This window comes from Elaeis guineensis, chromosome 8, assembly GCF_000442705.2.
Source record: "Elaeis guineensis isolate ETL-2024a chromosome 8, EG11, whole genome shotgun sequence".
NCBI lineage: Eukaryota > Viridiplantae > Streptophyta > Magnoliopsida > Arecales > Arecaceae > Elaeis > Elaeis guineensis.
Genome location: NC_026000.2, coordinates 130999167 through 131020112, shown reverse-complemented (window position 1 = coordinate 131020112; position 20946 = coordinate 130999167). Strand labels below are relative to the sequence as shown.

The window sequence follows — 20946 nt, the reverse complement described above, 5'->3', positions numbered from 1 at the left end:
TTCGATTTCCTCGAGTGATAATCACTGATAATGGAAGCAGTTTGATAACAAAAAAATAAAAAAAATTATTCTGAGCTCCACATTGATCACAGATTCACTTCAGTTGGACATCCATAGTTAATGGAGAAGTCGAAGTCACTAACAGAATCATTCTTCAAGATTAAAAATAAGATTCATGAAGTTAAGGACTCTGGGCAGAAGAATTTTATAATGTTCTCTTGGCATACAGACTGCACCTCAGATACCAACTGGGAAAACACCTTTCAAACTCATTTTTGGAACAGAGCTGTAATACCTGTTGAGATGGTCTACCTACGATCATAACACAATTTTCATACTGAAAGCAATTTAGATCAGCTGAGAAATATCTTGATTTACTTGATGAAATCTGAGAGAAAGCTCAGATCCGTATGGCAGTTTATAAGCAAAGAGTAGCCAGATATTACATTCTCGGTGAAGCCTAAAATTTTTCACAAGGGTGATCTGATTCTTCGACAAGCTGAAGTCTCAAAGCCTAAACTAGGAAGGACCATAACAGATTACCGAAGTAATTCGTCTAGAGGCTTACGAATTAAAAATCTAGATGGTACAAATATCCTAAGAACATGGAATGCTGAAAATCTTAGAATGTACTATCAATGAAATCTTGTTAATAAAAGCATTCTAGTTTTGTCCCAATAAAGACAAAGTTCTAGCCAGAGTTTCTATTGAAGAATCCTTCTTCATCCAAATCAGATTGGTAAAAGCCGATCAAACGAGGATGATTATAAGAAGGAAATCAAGGTGTCAAATGAGGTTGGAAAAAGCCACGATAAGGCCATAAAAATTCTGATCAAATCAGGACAACCTGATGTGAGACATCCGATCTCTGAATTGGACCTCACCAAAGAACATGAGACACCCGATCTCCGAATTGGATCTCATTAGACAATTTGGAATCTTTGATCTTTGGATTAGACCTTATTGAGAAATATGAAGAAATGACCTAAATCCTATGGAAAGAGTGCTCAGATCTATAGCTGGATTTCTCTAATGATGACTATGGGAGGATAAGCGGATTATCAATCTCTGGATGATAAAATCGACTTGCCATTTCTACTTCGGTTAAGGTATTTTTGAAACCTTTACATTGAATTATTAGAGATTGATTTATCTTCAATTATGTGATCTGATTCAATTCAGTTCAATGATAAAGATTACTTTTTAAAGTTAATCATGTTAGTCTATCTTATTTCTTTAAGCTGAAAATAGTCATTTGACATATTTGATTAACTGATCTTAAGTTGCATGTACTTGTTATCATCTGACCGATGTCAGAAAATAAATAACTTGTGCATATTTCAAAATGAGTAAAACTCAAGTCGGATTATCTGAGATCGGGAAGAAGAAACAAACACATTTAAAAAAGTTCTATTTCATTGATATAAAAAGAATAACTACAAAAGCCCACATCGGGCTGATACAAAAGTTAAAAATAAAAGAAAAAATATAAGCAGGCTTTAGCCTGAGAATCTTCCACTGGAGAAGCTGCTGGGGGAGCTGAACTGGACTCTTCCTTAAGCTTTTCCTTCAGGGGACCTTTGGTGATGACGACCTCGTCCGGCTGGTCGGGACTTCGGTTGGAGGTACCTTAATGGAAGGGGTTAAAGGGGGCTGGGTGGCTGTAACTTCAGAGGTTATCTCGGCCACTGCTTCTATAGATGCCTCTACGGTGACCTTGCTGAGGTCAAGGTCGGACAAGTGCTTGATGATCAAGCATCGACAGCTCTTGAAGCCGTAGTCAAAGGCCCCTCTGATGCTTCAGTCACCTCATCCTGGAAAGCTTCAAGTGCTTATACTCCTCGATAAGATGGGATATCCGCTCCTGGTCCCTATCGAGCTAACGTCGATATGCGATCAAAGCTTCATCCACTTTTCAATGGTATCTTTGGCCTCCTTTGAGTTTATTTTCCATTCGAAGATCCTCTCACTATTCTTCCACAGCTGTCCTCCTTTTCAGCATGCTGATCATCTTTCTCATTCAGCTGACGCTGATTGTCCACAGTTGCTTATTTTTTATCTTTTCTTGGAGCTGCTTCTTCAATCCCTCTATGTTTCTTTTTTCTTGGCAGCTTTCTTTTCTACTGCCTTCTTAGCCTCCTCGACCGCCTTCTTGACCTCCTCGGCCTTAGGACTTTCCTCCATGACTTTTTTATTCTCATACAACCATGCCATGTGCTCATGCAGCAGCCTAAAGTACATGGTAGATTGCAAAAACAACAAAAGAAAAAAATGATTAGATCGGCAAATACCAATGTGAAAAGAAGAGAGAAGAACAGAAAAGAAAAATATGGTTAGATCGGTAAAAATTGATGTAAAAAAAAAGAAGAAAGAAAAGAAGAAGAAAAAGAGAAATAAACACTTACATCAATGATGCTAGTGTACCCATAGTTCGCCAGCTGATCTATGAAAAGATCTCTCCTCTGGGAGTCGAGATCTCTTTGTGGCATCATCTTGCCGAAGAGATCTCAGACCAGCCTTGGTGTCTCCAAAAGTGATGCCTTCGCCAAATCAATTATTTTCGCTGAAGTGGATGGCAGATTGTCTGATGGCTTTGGACGTGATTGGTGGCCGAGCTGTCTTGGCCGATATCGGAGGAGGGCTGGGGAAGACCCCTTTGTTTGGACCCTTGGGAGGTGGTGGTCAGGCCATCTCGGTAGTTGGATGAGCTGGTTTTGATATGACAGCGGAGATCGGCATAGCATCGCTGTCTATGACCAAGGCCTGGATGATGATTGGGGGGCAGCCGACCTCGAAGAAGCGGCCTCCTTGGCCTTCTTGGGTGCAAGGTCTGCAGCAAGTTGATCAGCTTGGCTTTCTCTTCTTGGCCTCTGCCAACCTCTGTATTTTAAACCTCATTATTTTTTTTACATAAAAGCAGAAGTCAGTAAATGAAGATATTGATGAAAAGTGGTGAAATTATGAAATCGACATTGGACTTACCTTGGGGAAAGATTTGACTGATGCTGGCTTCAAGCAAAGACTGCTCCGTCACTAGTAAGCTCATCTTGGGTACTTTCATACCCAGAAGCTCTGCAAAAGCTCCTTATCCTCAAGGTGTACTTCATTGTATGATTCCATTTGGTTTCAAGGGTATGCCATTTATTGCTGAAACCCCACGGAACATCGGAGGAAACAAAGAAAAAATAGTTTTTCAATTGTGAATGAAAGAAGGGCAGACGAATTATATTTTGGCTGAGATGAAAAGTACCATCAATCTTTTTCATATGGGTGTTTCTTTAGATGAAGATTGCCCTAATGGCATTGGGAGTAACCTAAGTTGGATGGATTCTATAAAAATAAAAAATATTACTGAAAAAGGGATGTAAAAAAAAATCGAAGATTAGATGAAGTGCCTCATATAAAATACGACACAACCATCCAAAGGTTCGATTATCCTGCCATCACCAACCTGGCTCATTAGTTGGAACTCTTTAGGAATGGAGGATTTCTCCCTAAGTTCCTAAAGGTTGATGTCGGTTAAGTGACTATTCGGTAGTTGGCCCAAGATAATCATGAGTCCCTTATAAGAGACTCGGGGTTATCCCGATTGAGGTGTTGACCTCAACTTCTGTCCCCAGTAGACTTTTCATCTCAAAATCGAACAGCGCTTGATCGATCGAGGTACCCGACTACTTTGACACGCTCAGTACTGCCATCGGAGGACATTTTGATAGAAGAAAGAAACCACAGGAATGGATAGGAAAGGATTCGAAAAAGAACAAGAATAGAAAGGGAAAGCTATCAGGAAGAAGAAACAGAGGGTGAAACAGAGGCTTCTAAAACCCTAAAACGTAGATCCTTATAGAAGATGAATGGAGACAATACCTAACAGGAGGAAATGGGCTTGAAAAAAATTCTTGAAGGGCTCCTACTTTTCTCTCTTCTCTGGCTCCAGTGGCTTCAAGGAACTTCTCTCCTCCGGCATCGGTGGCACAATGGCTTTGGAGAAATTTTGGTAGTCTCAGCGGAGGAGGAATGGTAAAGTGGTTTTCAACCATAGGCAGGCCTATTTATAAAGGTATTCAATGGCCTAGATTGATTTGGTACACTATTAGATTGGTGCCACTTGTCAGCCATCTAACGAATCTGTACAGAGTCATTTCAGCACACCTCTTCCTAATTTAGCCACGTAAGCAGGATCCATGGGAAAGCCAAGTTCTCTAATGACATTTTGACACCCAACATGCACGTCCTGCAGTCAGTCACTCTGGCATTTATGAATCTCAGTTTTTCAAGCACCCATCATTACTTTGTATGGCGGAGCAGTTTTTGGAGGGTGGTGTGTCGCTTCAATGATTAAAAATTAATATTTCCAGCCATTGGCAATTAGAGCATTTATTATGATAGTGTAGGTCGGATGGAGACCTTTGAAATACTTTCCACATCAATGTGAAGCATTTCATTTCGGTTTGGAAAGTGGGGAGCATATGTTGGTGTATATTATCCGACCATATCATCATCTGGATATATAGTATCAGATTGTTATCTGAAGTAAATATTCTCTCAGATTACATCGGCCAAGACGACCTGCCTTTTCAGTATTATCTACTAATCGGTTTAATCCAGAACTGCTTACAAGCTTGATGCTCACCTCAGTTTGTTTCGATCTCCGTCACCTTACTTCGATTGTTGGTCGACTTGATTATTGACACCAAAAGATAACACTCAGTCCAGATAGTTACCGATATCAGCTATTCACATCGATCTGTTACCGACGTGCCATGCATCTTTAGATGGTTATTTGACAGCTGTCATCTGCTCAGCTGTAACTGTCTTCCAATTGTATTCCGGCTCATTTGTCATATAGACAGCCGTCCCATGATCTCTGCACAGCTGGCCATTCTGTTACAACAATCTAAGATCTAATAGATCTCAATGGCCAATAGCCTAATAGATCTCTAGCGGCCAACAATGTAACATATCTCTAATGGCCTAACAGATCTCTAACGCCTAATAATTTTTTTTTAAGACCTAAGCGAACTCCCTCTGTCTAAAGGAGACAGGGTGCTCTTCGGGAGGTAAGTTTGAATTCACAGAGACAAAACTTACTAAGTTTTCATTGAGAAACTAGAGTTCTCTTCACTTCTCTCTACTCTCAAACTCTCATTTCTCGCTTTTATTTCTCCGTCTCCACCACTTGTTCTCAAGCCCCGGCTGACTTGAATATCGGAGGATCCTAAATCGAAGGACACCCCACGATTTTAGGACTTCTTTTGTAGGTTTTGTTTGACCCACATCGGCACAATCTTAAATCTCCAGCTTGGTTCAGCACCGACCTCACCTCCGGAGCCTTGCAGCAACAGTTGTCATGCCCTGAACCAGCATCCAGGTCGGCCATGCGATATAGCCGCACACTTCCTAGGACAAGGCCTTAAAATCCATCACAACCTCTAATTTTCATAAATACAAATGATCTCAATTCATAATAAAATATTCTATATTTTCAAATGAAAAATTTGTATAATTTACAAAACTCAATCATCTAACTGGTATTAATGATGTTTATCTATTTAATCTTTTCAACCGTGATTCCAACTATAGCCAAGATAAGCATCTTATAATTTGAAAAAAGAAAAAAAGAAGGATTGTGAGCTTTACAACATAGTAAGAATTTTTACACAGTAACACCAATATAATAATAATAAATGAGTATTAACAATGGTTGTTACTCATATAAACCCATGACACAAAATATCACGATCATAAAAATGCATAGCAAATACATCTTTTATGCAATAAATTGCATCAAATAATTATCTCAAATTATGGTATATCGAATCTGATAATATTTAGGTGCTTGGCTTTGGACTATCACAACTATGTTTCTGGCTTGTAGGGGGCATCAACACAGCGGCCGACGATGCAACCAATTTTAGCCTAGTAGGGTATCAATATAGTGGCTAGTCTAGAAGACCACAAACACTCAACTTTGGCTACCACAATTGCGTTTCTAGCGCATGACGCTAATTTTGAGGACTGTAAGTACTCAACTCTAAACTATCAGAACCACGCTTTCGGTCTATGATGGGGCATCAATAAATGGCTAGTCCTGCAGACTACCACAACCATATTTTCGATTTGTGGCAGGATATTAACAACATGGCTAGCTAGAGTACCACAACCCATCATTCAATTACACAATTCAAACTTACACTTGTCAAAGAATTATAGTTCGATGTCACTCCTTTGCAAAATTCAATGCACACAAGTACCAAGTCTATTCAAATTAGGATCAGTAATATATGATACATAACTTCATGCAGAGCCATATGTACTTAACAAATAAGTATATAGCATGCAGCTATCAAAAACCACATTGAGCAAAATCATTGATGCATAAAAATATTGTTTATATAAATAGTTGATTAGGAGAATTCTTAACTCTATTGACATTAGACTAAACTCACACGATTTACAATCTGCGTGTTAAAAATCTTGCTCAATATTCTCTTGTCCAGGAGTTTGTTCCTTAATATTCTCCTGTCCGAAAGTTTGTTCTTCTACAGAATCAAAGTTAATATTAAACATAAAATCCATAGGGTTGAAATCATCTATCTAGAACCCTCGGTCCGGGTTCATCAGGGTCTAAACTCAAGTCTCTTGAACCTCTCTCCCACAGATTCCTTGACCCATCTAGAGGAGGAGGGAGAGAGAGGAGAGAGAGAGAGAGTTAGAGAAGAGAGAGAGAAGAGAGAAGAAGAGAGAGCTCTTTTTCAAAATAGAACTCCTCTCTCTCTTCCTCCCAAACATCGCCATGAGTCCCATGGCTAGCGACCCCACACCATCTGATGGTGAGGACTCAGGGACACAGCTATGGACACCATCTTGACAACAACCACCGCCAGCGGTGACTGGCAAAGCAAAGGAAAAGGAAGTATCCTATTCAACCAACCGACAGCGACATGTGGAAAATAGGGAAAAGAAAGAGAAAAGGTGAGGGTGGCTATCTCGGTCCAGCGACACCCAAGGGAAGAGATTCGGCAATATTTTTGGCAAACCAAAAGGAAAAATTCGAAGGATAACTCGGAGATCGGCAGGTGATATCTTGAGAAATCAGTGATGGAGTCCGTGGGAGAAGAAAAGGCCTTCTTATAGGTTTAGTTTCTATGGTTTTTAGCCTAGATTAGGCAACGTCGCCCCAATCTTGTCGGAATTGGGAAAGAAGAAGACTCCTGATCGGAGTCTTCTTCCTCCCCTCTAGTCACCTACCGAGCATGCGTTTCCCATGGGGTTGAGCCTCTTCCGGCCGGCTCATGGGCTAAAAGTTGGGTCATTACAATGGTACTGATGCAGGGTCTAGTACCAAGATGGCGAACCTTGATTGACTGTCAAGAAGCTAGTTCATATAACTTTATCTTTAATGCTTGCCATGTTTGTTTTCCCAATTTTTTGTTGTTTCTATTTTTTGTTCTTTAGTTAGGCATCCAGTTTATTTATTTTATTATGTATGTATGTTGAACTTTCCAAGATGTGCTTGTACATCTATTTTTCTAATCTTTGTGGTTCTTCTACTTCTACTCTAGTTGTGATAATGTGTTTTTACTTTTATTCTATGGTAGTAAACTGATATTTTATATAGTTCACATTATAAGACAGAAAAGGACAAGGAAAAAGTGAGGGGCAAAGGCAAGGAAAGACAATATTGTGTTTTTACATCTATTACTATAGTATTTGTGGTTCTTCTAGCGGCATCACCATTGGCTTCATTAGTCATTAAAAAGTTAAATGCTTTATGATGTGATTATGTTTCAATAACTTTAATCAGTGGTGGCTTTTCTTCAGTGTGATCTGCTAGAGCAGTTCATGTCTTTCAGAGAAGCCATGTTTTTCAGAACAGCCATATCTTTCATCTTCTCTTCTGCATTGCTTAGGTTGTATAGAATGATTGGTTCGCTTTCGTGAAATCATGACATATCTGAACTTCCAATGGACTGCTTTTACCTTGTTTGTGCACTTGAGTTTGGCAGGTTCTAAGAATGCCCTGAGGATAATAATCAATGATTCTCCATCAAGCCAAGTATATAAATTCGGACAACGTTTGCATGAGAATTTCTGTTGATTGTTTTAATCATCTCTTGTCTCCTATTGTATCTAATTATTATAATCTTGGTAAACTCAACCATTAGGCCATTTTCGTTCATAAATTATTTATCTATTAAAGCTTCGGAATCCTTTCTACTTTCTAGTTTCTACTGAAACATGATAGGTGTTCACACTCCACAAGAGCAACTATACGTATAATATGTTACTTTAATTAAACTCCATGTTGCAGGTTAAAAATGGGGAAAACAAGACTTCATTCGAATGTCATTTTCTTACTAGATAGTTTCTTACTATTATTGGTTGGAATAGGAGCTCAGGTACCCTATGTCATGCTCATGTGCTAGTTGCGGATGCCAATTTACCTGCTCATAATCGTGTTTTTGATTGAAAGCATTGGCGTGGAAAGGTAGGCATGGCCTGCTATGTACAATAGGAGAAACCTATTCTGTTACATGTTTTGTACTGTAACTTGGAAATAAACATGTTGTGAACACTTGAAAAGAATCTTGACTATCACATAGCATTACAGAATTAAGAAAAGAACCTAAACTTTCATCTATACCATTTAAGAGAAAACTTTAAAGGTAACCTTACATAAAGTATCATTATATAGAATTAACAATCTGAGGCAGACAAGGAGTTGAAATTTTAAAGCAAAAACTTGATTTTCCAATTATATTAATTAGTTAAGATAATTTGAATAGTCAATGTTTTGAGCAAGGTTTAAAATATCAATACCAAGCACAATACTGGTTTTGTCCCATGTCAGGACGATACGATGCTACCATCTTGACTCATGGGATAGCCTAGCATCCCAGTAAGGAAGCCTTTTTTTTTTTTTTTTTTGTCCTAAATGAATATTTGACTAAATACTGATATGTTCTTGGGGAGGTTTTCAATATTGAGGGGACTAGATAATTTTGAGGGCAGGCCAAACCTGCCCTCCTTGCTCCTCTTTGTCCTCTGTGTGTGTGTGTGTCTGTCTGTCTTGACCTTTTTCTTGCCTGACCGCTTGTGACTAACATAGGGAAAACAAATCATGTGCCCCCCAACCCCCACTTTATTTTGAAATCAAATGATCTGGTTGGGTCACACCCGGTTCTAGCGAAACCAGCCTTGATATCGGTCAGTCCTAACTGGTTTTGGAAGGGACGAGCGAGACATCCAGGCCATTGATGGTCAAGTGTCCTGCAAGTGTTCTTGTTCTGGCTTCCTGTCAAAATGGTACAGTACCAATAGTCCTGCCCATTTCCACGAGACAAATTCTTTCCTTTCCATGAACTTTTATATATTTGCACAGATTTAGATAACTGATCATATATATTCGGTCTGACTTGTGAGGTATGAATCTTTATTGACAAATCTTGTGATATATCATCACAATACACTATGATGTAGGTTGGTACATAGTACCCGATGTCCACCTTGTCCCATGCTGCTAAACTTGTGACATAATATGATACCTATGTGAATTGCATAGCTTAGGAAAACAAGTTGTATGCTGAAAGGAGAACGCCATAGACAATCACCCAACCTGCATTTACTTTTTGTAGAGAAAGCAAAATGTACCCAACTGTTCAAAATGAATGAAAAGTCAGAATGAGCACATGAGAGAGAGAGAGAGAGAGAGATTTTAAGTGTCAGGTTGTGCTGGTCTGTGATGATTGGCATGTACCATGCCGAACCAATGCTAGCATTGGCATCAACATGGGTTGGCATGGAATCCATTTTATCCCTCTTTTTTATTATATAAAAATGGTTTTAATTTTAATCATATATAATAATTATTTTTTGGCATGTCTAGATAAGTGTGTTGGCATGACATGACATGATACATCGCATGCTGGCCACTCTAGGAATTTCTCATGCTAGCTACACTTAAATCCATTGGAGAGACTAATATAGTTAGGATGAAATAATAAGTCAAGAAATACAATAGATAACTTTGTGGTACGAACCAATTATGTTAGCTGCAGGATTTAGTTTTGAAAATAAAAAAAAGAAGAAAAAGAAAGAAGAAAAGTAAAAAAAGGTTTACAGGATTAGGGTTTATGAAAAGATTAGAGGGTTGAGACTTGAGAGAGATGTATATCAAGGGATTAAAAATAAGCTTAAACCACCAATTTGTTATAAAAAGAGAGCTCCTTGATTGTGCGGCTCTAGCTTTTTTCCATAAAATTCCCTCTTTGTTACGACTATAGGTTAGATAACAAGATAAGAAGACTAAGAAGAGAAGTAAAGGAGGTGGCTGCATTACTAGGGCTGACAATCATTCATGCTCTTTTGCAATGACAAAAGGCCAGATAAGCATGATGGCATGGATTCGAGTCCGGCATAGTCACTTTGTGTGAAAATACTAAAGGTTAGGTTTGTTCCCAGTCCACTCCTCATAGGACCCTGGATTGTTCGAGCCATAACTATGTAATGGCTTTTTCATAGAATAACATATCAAGATGGTTAATATAGGATAATGTAACATGTAAGTGGGAATAGACAAAATACCTTTTATGACTTATGAATATGCCATCATTGGTTATCATACAGTAATATGTAAAGATAGTTGTTGATCGTAATACAACAGTTAATGTATTACATATTAGCAGTGAGATGCTTTCATGAACAAAATATTGGAATAACCGAATTTTCTGTGTAAATAAATTAAAGTACTTTGCAATGAAATAATATATGTTGATAGTCAAAATGGTAAAATCATATTTTTGTTCGAATGATGATCCTATGTGAGGAACAATTATAATGTACAACATTGTTACTCTTGTGCTGCCTCCATTTAGTTTATTTGCTCTGCAAAGACCAATATCCATATGCTTGAGATATTCAAACTTTCTTGTTGTGCAGTTCTATGAAGAAGAACCTGCAATGTTAATGGTACTTGTAACTTCTTTTTATTTTTGTAGGTTGCCCGTGGTGATAATAGTGGTGGAGAAGCCATCCCAATGCTTCTAAGAATTCCTAGATTTTCAGACCCTTGGGGGGCTATGACATGATTGGTTTTGGTGACATTCTATTCCCTGGCTTGCTTGTTGCTTTCAGTTTCAGGTATCCTCATTAATTGTTGAATTTTTATGTGTTAAAAGTCTTTTTCCATGCATTTTGAGGATCCTGGATAATGCATTTAATAGTTTTATGGTGCATACAGTTTATTATCTAATTGGAGAATGCCGATTTACAAATGCCAGCTTATCATCTGATTTCACTTCTAAAGAATCATGCCATATGTTAGTTTTACAAAATTTATACGTTATGCTATGAACTAAAGTAATATTGACTTTACAAGAATATTAATTGGAGAACACCATGATTAAGGACCAAGTCCATTTTGACGGTAACGTATTGCATCAGATAGAGGTTGTCTCATGCCCTGAGTCTTTACCTAGCTCGGCCATGTGACACGGTTGCATGATCCTTAGAGCATGGCTGTAGGGAGCATGCAAGGCCTATAAAATGAACAAAATTCCAATAACACCAGAAATTTAAATCAAAACACGTCATAACCATAATAATCCAACTAAATAGTTCCACCATTAACAAATAGTAAAATTTGTTCAACTTCAACTGCATAAATCAATTGTTCATCTGGCATCACAAATAAACTAACTAATCCATCACTTGTTGATCATCTCCAACATTCCTCTATTAGGCATCTTGTGACTCGGGAAAAAGGTTCAACAAGATGATATGAGCTAACAGCTCAGTAAGAATTTCCCTTATACACACAGACATATATTGAATGAAAAAATTGTCTAACAACAATTGTAGCAATTAGGATAGGATAAAGCAATCAACATCATAAGATATTCAAAAATAACTGCAGGGAACAATAAATAATAATGACCCAGCAGGTTAATTAATAACTCATGCATTCATTAGATTGTGTTTTCACAGTTATAATTATATGTCCGAGATTCAATTCAATAGATTACAATGTAATTTATTTTGAATTCAGCTTCGGGCTAATCATGGCCATGTTTCCCGCCAAATGATGGGGCAATGATGGCACATTTCCAGCCTGTGATGGGGCACCGATAATGCCACATTTCCAGCCTATGACAGGACAACGATGTCAACGAGATTAGCCCATAGCCCACCATCCATAGATATCAAGAATGCATATCAATTATTTTAAATTAATCTCACTTTGGACTATCCATACTCCATAGTCATGTTTCCAGCCTGTGATGGGGGCAACAATGGTGCCACACTGCCACGTTTCAGCTTGTGATAGGGCAATGATCATGCCACATTTCCAGCTTGTGATGGGGGCAATGATGACATGGATAGTCCATCACCACCACTGTCCACCAACTATCAAAATTATGTGAGTTTCATATTATATTATTTTCATGCATCTATCGTGCTCACAATAAGGCATACAACAAAATCATTAGTTCATTTACCATCTACCATAAATATAAGCATATCAAAATGCACGTACATGCGAGGAAGCATGCAAAGTGCAAAATCCTTACTCTGTTAGTAGTGCAATGAGTCAACTCGGTCGGAGTGGCCGTGCCTTCTTCTTTCCTTTCTTTTGCTTTGTCTGAGTGGATATTCGAGGCATTGGCTTCTTACCCTCACTTAATCCACCTCCTTAACTTTCCTGGTTGGCTTGAGCAGGTGGCTACCATTGCTCAGCCTGTTTTCAAAACCACTGACTGATCACTATCCCTTCTACACATTTTTTTCAGCCTATATTAGACATTTGATAAAATGATACCTGATGGAATTTCCAGCATGTTGCATTAAAAAATATAACAAATATGATGCGTCGCTTAAAATATTAAAGGGCTGTCTTAATATAAATATCAAATTCTATGAGATCATATTATATGAGAAAGACTTATAACCTATTTCTAGTTGTTCTTAGCTTCCTATATTTGCAATAACTACTATTCTTTTATTTATGCATAATTACTTCTTTTTCTTAAAGATATGGATTAAAGATTCATGCACATACACATACATGGAGGCAGCGAAGTGGGGAGGGATGGAGATTGATTGGGACCTCAGAAGTTTGCGGGCAGAGAGCTTGATCTAGGACTTGGGAGGAGGATACATTGTGCAAAGGGAGATTTTTATTTTAGATAGGATCTTGAGAAGGGAGGGATTAGCTAAAGTTTATTGCAGGATTTGATGGGTGAACTGTGTAAGGTGGGATTTTGAGGCTTGGATATCAGATCTGCTTAGCAGATCCACTTGCATTGACAAAGGGTGCTATAGAAGTCTATCCATGACAGCTGTACTAACCCTATATATAATATCTTAAAGTGATTTGCTTGAGCTATAGAAATATCAGAAAAACAACTGATCACCTCACCACCAACAACAGTCCTTGGTTGCCCAATGTCTGCATACGAGTTCAACTGTACTACACTATTTCTATGTCCATTTTCATGTTTCTCTATATTTCCCATCCAATTCCTCATAACATCTGAACTTCTAAAAAATTTGAAAGAGCTTTCTCAGTAAAAGGACAAAAGAATGGTGATCTCAATGGAACCTAATTTGTATTACAGAATTAGTTAGAGAACTCTTTATTGTACCTTTAGTTATAAATGTTGCAAAAAAATCATGTCATTAACAACATTAATGACCAAAAAGCTTTGTATGATCAGCATAAATTAAACAAAAATGCTTCTCTTTTCTATCTTGTCAAAGCGCAATGTCTTAATGCCACTCTCTAATGTGTGTTAGAAGTTCCATGGGATGTGCTGCAAGTAATATAAAAAGAACTCTTAATAGAGTGAAATGTTTTAAATGACAAATATTTTATAGAAAACCACAAGATTATGGAATAATATTGATTTCACATATTGTAAGATCTCTTGGATGTTACCATATTAGCAAAAACATGCTTTGGCTCCTTTCTCTTTTACAAAAAGGTATTGGTATTAGTATCTTGAATATCATTAATTATAAACAATCTAAAGGATTGAGGTGCTGGTTGACACACGACATGGGCTGATGCATTTTGGGCACATGCATAGCACCATTACCAAGCTCTGGCACCTTTTGGCATGGGATTTTTCTCTTATATATTTTTTTCTTTTTTGTAAGTTTTGATACTTTGAACTTCTTGCTAGTGCATTTTAAGAGTTGTTTCATGCATTAAAATAATAATTTGAATCCTAACACTTTATCATGTATGTGTTCATTCAGAGTTTTGTCATCTATCATTTGAAATGTATAAAAACAGGTCTAAAAACCTCATCTATCTGAAACATCATATTCCTCTTTTTTGGTGTCCAAGCATTATTTAGAACCTTTGGATGGGTAATAAATATTAAGATAAAGCATGCATTTCTGTGAGTGATTGGTAATGAATGTAAGTGATGTTTTGGGTAAATGAGCCTAGTGGAAGTATGGATTTACTTCTACTGCCATTTTTAGATTTAGATACGAAGCATCAAATATGAGATAATTGCAATCACCTTTGGATGGGTAATAAATATTAAGATAAAGCATGCATTTCTGTGAGTGATTGGTAATGAATGTAAGTGATGTTTTGGGTAAATGAGCCTAGTGGAAGTATGGATTTACTTTTACTGCCATTTTTAGATTTAGATACGAAGCATCAAATATGAGATAATTGCAATCTTGAAGTTCTACAAAAGGCCACAATCCTTGGTTTCTGTTACGTGGAAACTACTTGGTATGATGAAAACAAAAATTTGGTATTGCAGATACGAACAAGTTTATTGCTTTACCATTATGAGGTTGTTACATGTCGTGAAAAAAGATGCTGGAGAAAAATATCAATAGGGTCAATAGTTTTCAAAAATTTAATAAGTGCAGCTTGAATCTGATTGCAGATAGAACCCAAGTTGAACCTGATAAGGAGTAAGGACAATTTGAAACTGATTAGCTTTTTGGGTTTGGATGGACCTGGCTTGGCCTCTGCCAAACCTGACTTGTTCACACCAGCTAATGGAAGTCTTTATCCTTGATCTGTCAATATGAGTGCCTTAAAGGCTTTGAGGATGGAAGTAAGATGGCCAGTTTGATAACAATTAAAGCAAGTGGGAAGAAGGAAGGGAAAATAAGAAGGAATAAGAAAGTAAGTAGCAAGTGCAGCTAAAGCCTGCTAGCCAAACATCCATTTTTATATTTATTATTGTGCTTAGGAAGCCACTAAAGAGCTGGTGCAGGACCAAGATACAAATTGCAGTGTAGTGACATTTAAAGTGATGAAGAACTTCTAGTTATGTTTTCAGAAAATGATTTCTAGTGTGACCTGATTGTCAATAAAACGAAAAATACATAATGTAGCTCATTGACATCAACTATTTTAAATCAAATCAACATTGTTAAAATATATGCTGGCTTGTTGGCAAGAACTGCTTGCATGCATACATGCCTATTGGCCTTATACACACCCATGCACAATATTAAAGAGCAACAATTTTGATTTTGGTATACTGCTTCATAGAATCTATCTGTCAAAAATTGTTCCTAAAATACTCATAACCTTACTCCACATGGAAACCAAACCCGTAGGCTTGAATCTCTACTCTCAGCTTCATTTGAATTAAGTTAGAAGGATTTGATTTCAATTAAAAGCAAACAGCTGTTAATTTCCAATTTTCCCTTTATAGAGATTGATCTGAAATGATTCATGGAGGTTTGGGATCTCTTGATGGTTAGACAAGCTGGACCCTTTGAAATTTCAAGAGAGTAAAATTAATTGTCCAACACCATGTTTTCCCTCCCTATTCAATTAGTGCACCACCACATCACCCATGTCCTAAATCACAGTACTCTTCCTTAATCCATGCTGCCATCATCTTCTCTTTATAGTCTCTTTCCATTATTACCTCATGACTTTATTCCATGCTGATTATAAGTTTGGCATGATATTTGAAGAGTGTTCAGTCTTTGATTGTGCAAATTAATGTGATAAATAGATGTTATTATCTTAGCTGAGTCCATTTATGTGCTGCACTTTGGTAATGAGTGCATTAGTTGGTTAAGATTTATCTTCTGTTGGTCGCATTATAACTAATCTTCTTTTGGCACAGATTTGATAAATCAACTAAAAAAGGTGTGTTGAATGGCTATTTCCTGTGGTTGGTACTTGGCTATGCATTTGGTGGGTCTTCTTTTTCCTTAAGTCTGGTTTTGTTACTTTTCTTTATTCTTGGAAGATTTTTTTTTCTGAGCAATTATGACAGAATTTATTACTTCTACTTTTTAAAATGTTGGTATGGGTTGTGACCATGTGTCTATTTTTAATTGTAATTTTATAAAGCTTAATGGAATGTTCTTCACAGATTCATCATGCAAAGCTTGCTTGGTTTATTGAAGTATGTGGTGTTTTGGATGGTTTCACCATGATTCAAGTACTTTGGTGTGGATAGCACTAAAGGTTAACTTAGCATAATATATATCGAGAACCTATGATCAGAACATCGGCCTGTTTGTTGGAGACAATGGATAAGATGCGAAAGGATTAGTAGGGCTGTGTTTTATTGGGAAATAAGAAGAAATATAGGTCCTTTAACCCACTAATGCCACTCTTTTCAACCAAACACTCTTGAGCACTGGGTTAAATCAACTTTTCAAAAGGGAAAATCGTATTTTTGAAAAGTAGGTACATATAAATGCTTCAATTTTTGACTTCCTAACCCATTTAGTTCACTTAATCTAAAAAGAACGTACTCCCATTAATAGGTGGAATCATCTAATTCATTTCTTTTTTCTCCAAGTCATTCCCTTTAACCCAGCTAATCAGAATTCTTTGTTCTGGAACCAAATACTGCCTAAGAATGTATTACTGAATGAGGGGAAAAAAGAAAGGGAATGAAAAAAGAAGGGAAGAAGCAACAATTTTGCTTTTCAAGGCTGCCTTTTCTTTGTTTAAATAATGTATCAGGCTGTGCCTTCTGTCTTGTTGAATAACCAAAATGCCCTCAGCCATGAGCATGATTTATAGGCTGCTCATGAGGCATCCAAAATCTGTCATTAAATCTCACACACATTTATAACAAGTAAAGCCAACTGTGTAGGCATACAAATCATCTCAATGAACCTCTAGAGATAAGACCTTTTAAGGATTGAAGCTTGGAAGAGCATGTAGCTAATCACTATCTGCCCAAGGGTTTTAGTAAAGATGTTGACCTATTATTCCTTCAATGTTGTGTATAAAGCCACAAATGTCCTTTTTCACACTTTTTTACGGATAAAATAGCAGTCCAGCTCAATGGTTATTGTTGTTTATAAAAACATTGGATCATTTCCTAAACGCCTTGAATATGGAAGGGCATCATGAAGTAATTGAATCTAGTTCATATTGGTCATGTTGAAATTAAATGCACAATTACGAATTTGCCTGGACACAATGTTTCAAGTCTCAGTACCGGACTGTGTGCTGGTAACTTACCAGTACAGGTTGCTCAAGTATGATACGCTCCTGCATGGACATAAAATATGCTGTTGGAGTTGGAACAGTACCTGTACCATGTGTTTGTACGGGTATGTATCGAGCCCTTATACCATACTAGGTGACAATGGTACAACCTGCACTGTTTAGTGCAATTTTTCACTTGAAACCTTGCATGGAAGTTCACATAATCTAGCTCTTACAAATTTCCCTTGATGTTTTGTGGACTTGGAAGTTGATGTTTTATGCTCTAGACTCAACAGGAAACTAATGTGATCAAATATACTTGCTGTTTCTGTTCATCTTATTAGAGTACTCTGTCAATTTATATTCATCCTTAGAAGGCCTCACTGGTGTTTTATTGCTTTAAAAGCTGTCGCTTGCATGTGGGACCAAATTCAGCAAAAATATGGAGTACATCTGTTTGACACTCTTCTGCGTGCTAAGATATAACATTGCTCAAAACAAAAGCAATAGATGATCACTTGACACCTAGATGGAATGGAGGGACATCAGTGGGACCTCTAGCTTTAGATAACCTCTTTCCAATGCATACCAACAAATTAGTGCTCAGATTAACCCATATACCATAGCTCAAAAAATCCAAGTTTGCTGTATCAGAGTCCTTGAGGTCATACATTGCACCAGATTAACCCACATACCATAGCTCAAAAAATCCAAGTTTGCTGTATCAGAGTCCTTGAGGTCATACATTGCACCAACAGTCAATCACGGTCAATATTACATCTCGCAGTTTCTTATGAATGAATTTTGCATAAGGATTACTCCAAGCCTCCATCAATCTACCCCATATTATGTTATAAGTGGGCTAGGTGCTGGGTCAGTTGAATTAATCTTGCCACTGGACTTAAATGCTTGGCTATTTAATTATTTTTCTTGGGGGAAAGGCCAACCTCCTGTTAGCCCGATGGTCTAGGCTGTAGTATATGAAAACTTTGGGGGTTAGACTTTCTTGAACATCTTCATTGGTGTTAGAATAGGTTGAGAACAGCTAAATTGGGCTTTTGACTTTCTGGGTCAAATAAGACCTAGCATTCAGTTTGATAGTTTTAGTTTATTTTCGGAAATGCTTCAGCTGAAAATTGTACTAATTCAAGGTCGCTAGATTCATCACCTAGCCTTAATCATGGGCTTTGCCAATGATGGTCAGGTTCACCAATTGGTAATTACACTCAAGGTGCACCTGAGTATTGGAGTGCATCATTAAGATCTATATTTGTAAATGTATTGAATGATTTAGTTTTTTTAAACCCAAGCCTTAGGCACTTCCTTTTTTTTCTTTTCCATTTATAAGCTCTCACATAATTGTGTAAGTTAAATTGCTCTTATGGAAGGTCTCTTAAAAACCGATTGCATAAAAGAGATTTCTTATGTTCACTCTCATTGCAGAAAAGGACACATGCACCATTTGGTCATGCTTGTATATCAAAATTATCTATTTGCTTCAGGAATTTCATTGTAGCATGAAAGATTTTAGCATGTTGGCTGCTGAACAACCATATCATGAGCCTATATGTGTTGTGTTGTCTTTATTGTAGTTTATTATTTCCTTCATCTGCACTGGTTGCACAGCTGATGATTGGAACCACTAGATAGTTAACCACTGCATGGTTGATAATTGCATCTTGTGATCTTCCAGTTAACACCTCTTTACTGAAACTTTTATTTGTTTATGCTGTGCGAAAGAAGAGAATCAGATAATATGAAATGCATGAGACTGAAACTTTAATTTGTTTAATTGCACAAAAGCAGAGAACAAAATAGGAAATGCTTGGGTCCAACATGGTCACCTGTAACAAACTTTTTGTCCTAAGAAAATGCTCTCTTTTTTGCAGGCTTATCCTTGACATATCTTGGTTTATACCTAATGAAGGGACATGGACAGCCTGCCCTGCTCTACTTGGTTCCCTGCACCTTAGGTAATGAACCGTATCTACTTGTTCTGGTCATGAATATTTAAATCCTCCATCAATCTGTTATGATGTCGTTCATGAATGATGACCATTTCTGGGCTTAAATTATCAGGTGTTACTATTATTTTGGGTGGGATAAGAGGAGAACTAAATGAACTTTGGAACTTCAGAGAAAAACAATCTGATGCCAGTCCTGCTGGACATGTTTAAGCACTACTCTGCTGAATCTCATGAGAGATGACCATCAAGCATCATCAACCTACTGATGCCACCGTCTCAGCAAAAACTGATTGGGACCTGCACTCCCTGCTACAAACTATCAGATCTGACAGAGACGAGAAATAGTTAGGAAGCTTATTGCTCAAAAGATGAAGCAGAGTTTGGAAACACTTATCCGTCCTTGATAACAAGCTAATCATCATCCAATTGCGGCAGCTCTTAATTTGCCATCACATGTGATGTGGTTTTACGTCTTCTTGTAATATCACAATAGGATGCATTTGTGATGTTCATCTAGACAAGTTGTTCCATCATTGTATTTATAATATCTATCAGGTAACTTGTTGAAAGACCTTGTGATAACGTGGTCCAATTGGACCAGCCGTAACAATTTTAAAGCAGCCAAAAAAAAAAAAAAACCAAAAAAAAAAACATTGGAAGAAGACTCTGAGCCAGAGTCTTCTTCAACGATTGAATCCAAGAAGAGCCGGAGTCTTAGGGCAAAGAGGATCCAAGGGCTCTTTATAAATAGCCCTCTCATTCCTCGTATAGCCCTCCATTAGTGATCATTGCATTCTTTCTCTCTCTTTCTCCTGATTTTTACTGGATTCTTTCGCCATGCCCATTGAAAATTCAGGCCAAAGACGCCACTAGAGCTAGGGTAACGTTTCGGTCCTTCCTCTTCTCCCTTCTTCTCTTTGCCTTAGGCATCATCGCTGGCTGTCGGTTCCATCAGAAATTGAATTTTTTTTTTATTTTTTTAATGATTTTTTTGATATATCGTCATCAGCCACCTACTGGCAGTAAAAAAAAAAAAACTCTTGTATTTCTCTCTCCTCTCTAGATTTTTCTTTCTACCTTTTTTCTCTCTCTATCTAATCCATAGACCCCAGTGTTTGTTGTCATGCTCCCATACTATGAACCAAGAAATTCGTTTAGAAAGGAGGCCCAAAATTGCTTTAATATTCATGCAGTATGTTGGATCCGGTTTGGTTCTTGCCAAATATTTATAGAATCTGATTACTGTTAATCCCTATTGAATCATCCTGATATGACCCCTAATGATCTTATCCTGATTTTCTTTTTTGAGGGATGCCTCCCTCCACTTCCTCTACAAGAAGATATGTGAATCCTAGTATTGAGTCTTATTTCCTTATTTCATAGATTCGTGTTGTCCGCTCAGTCAATTATCCTCTTTCTTTATAATTTAATCTTATTGAATTCATAGAATAGAAGGGATTATGTTTTTGATATTTTTAGTAGGATCACTTGATTCTTCTAACGAAGTTTAAAGATTTAGGATGAACATGG

At 37.4% G+C, this 20946-nt stretch overlaps 1 protein-coding gene across 1 annotated transcript in view; it reads left to right on the top strand.

Annotated features, from left to right (window-relative positions):
- The window catches only part of LOC105049590 (signal peptide peptidase-like 2), a 103518-nt gene extending 83533 nt beyond the window's left edge, over positions 1–19985 (top strand). The window contains 5 exon segments of the mRNA XM_073262192.1: positions 11001–11073; positions 11076–11142; positions 16122–16192; positions 19339–19422; positions 19529–19985. Coding sequence (XP_073118293.1) covers positions 11001–11073; positions 11076–11142; positions 16122–16192; positions 19339–19422; positions 19529–19626 — 393 coding nt within the window. The 3' untranslated portion in view covers positions 19627–19985.
- Positions 19986–20946: the final 961 nt, after the last annotated feature.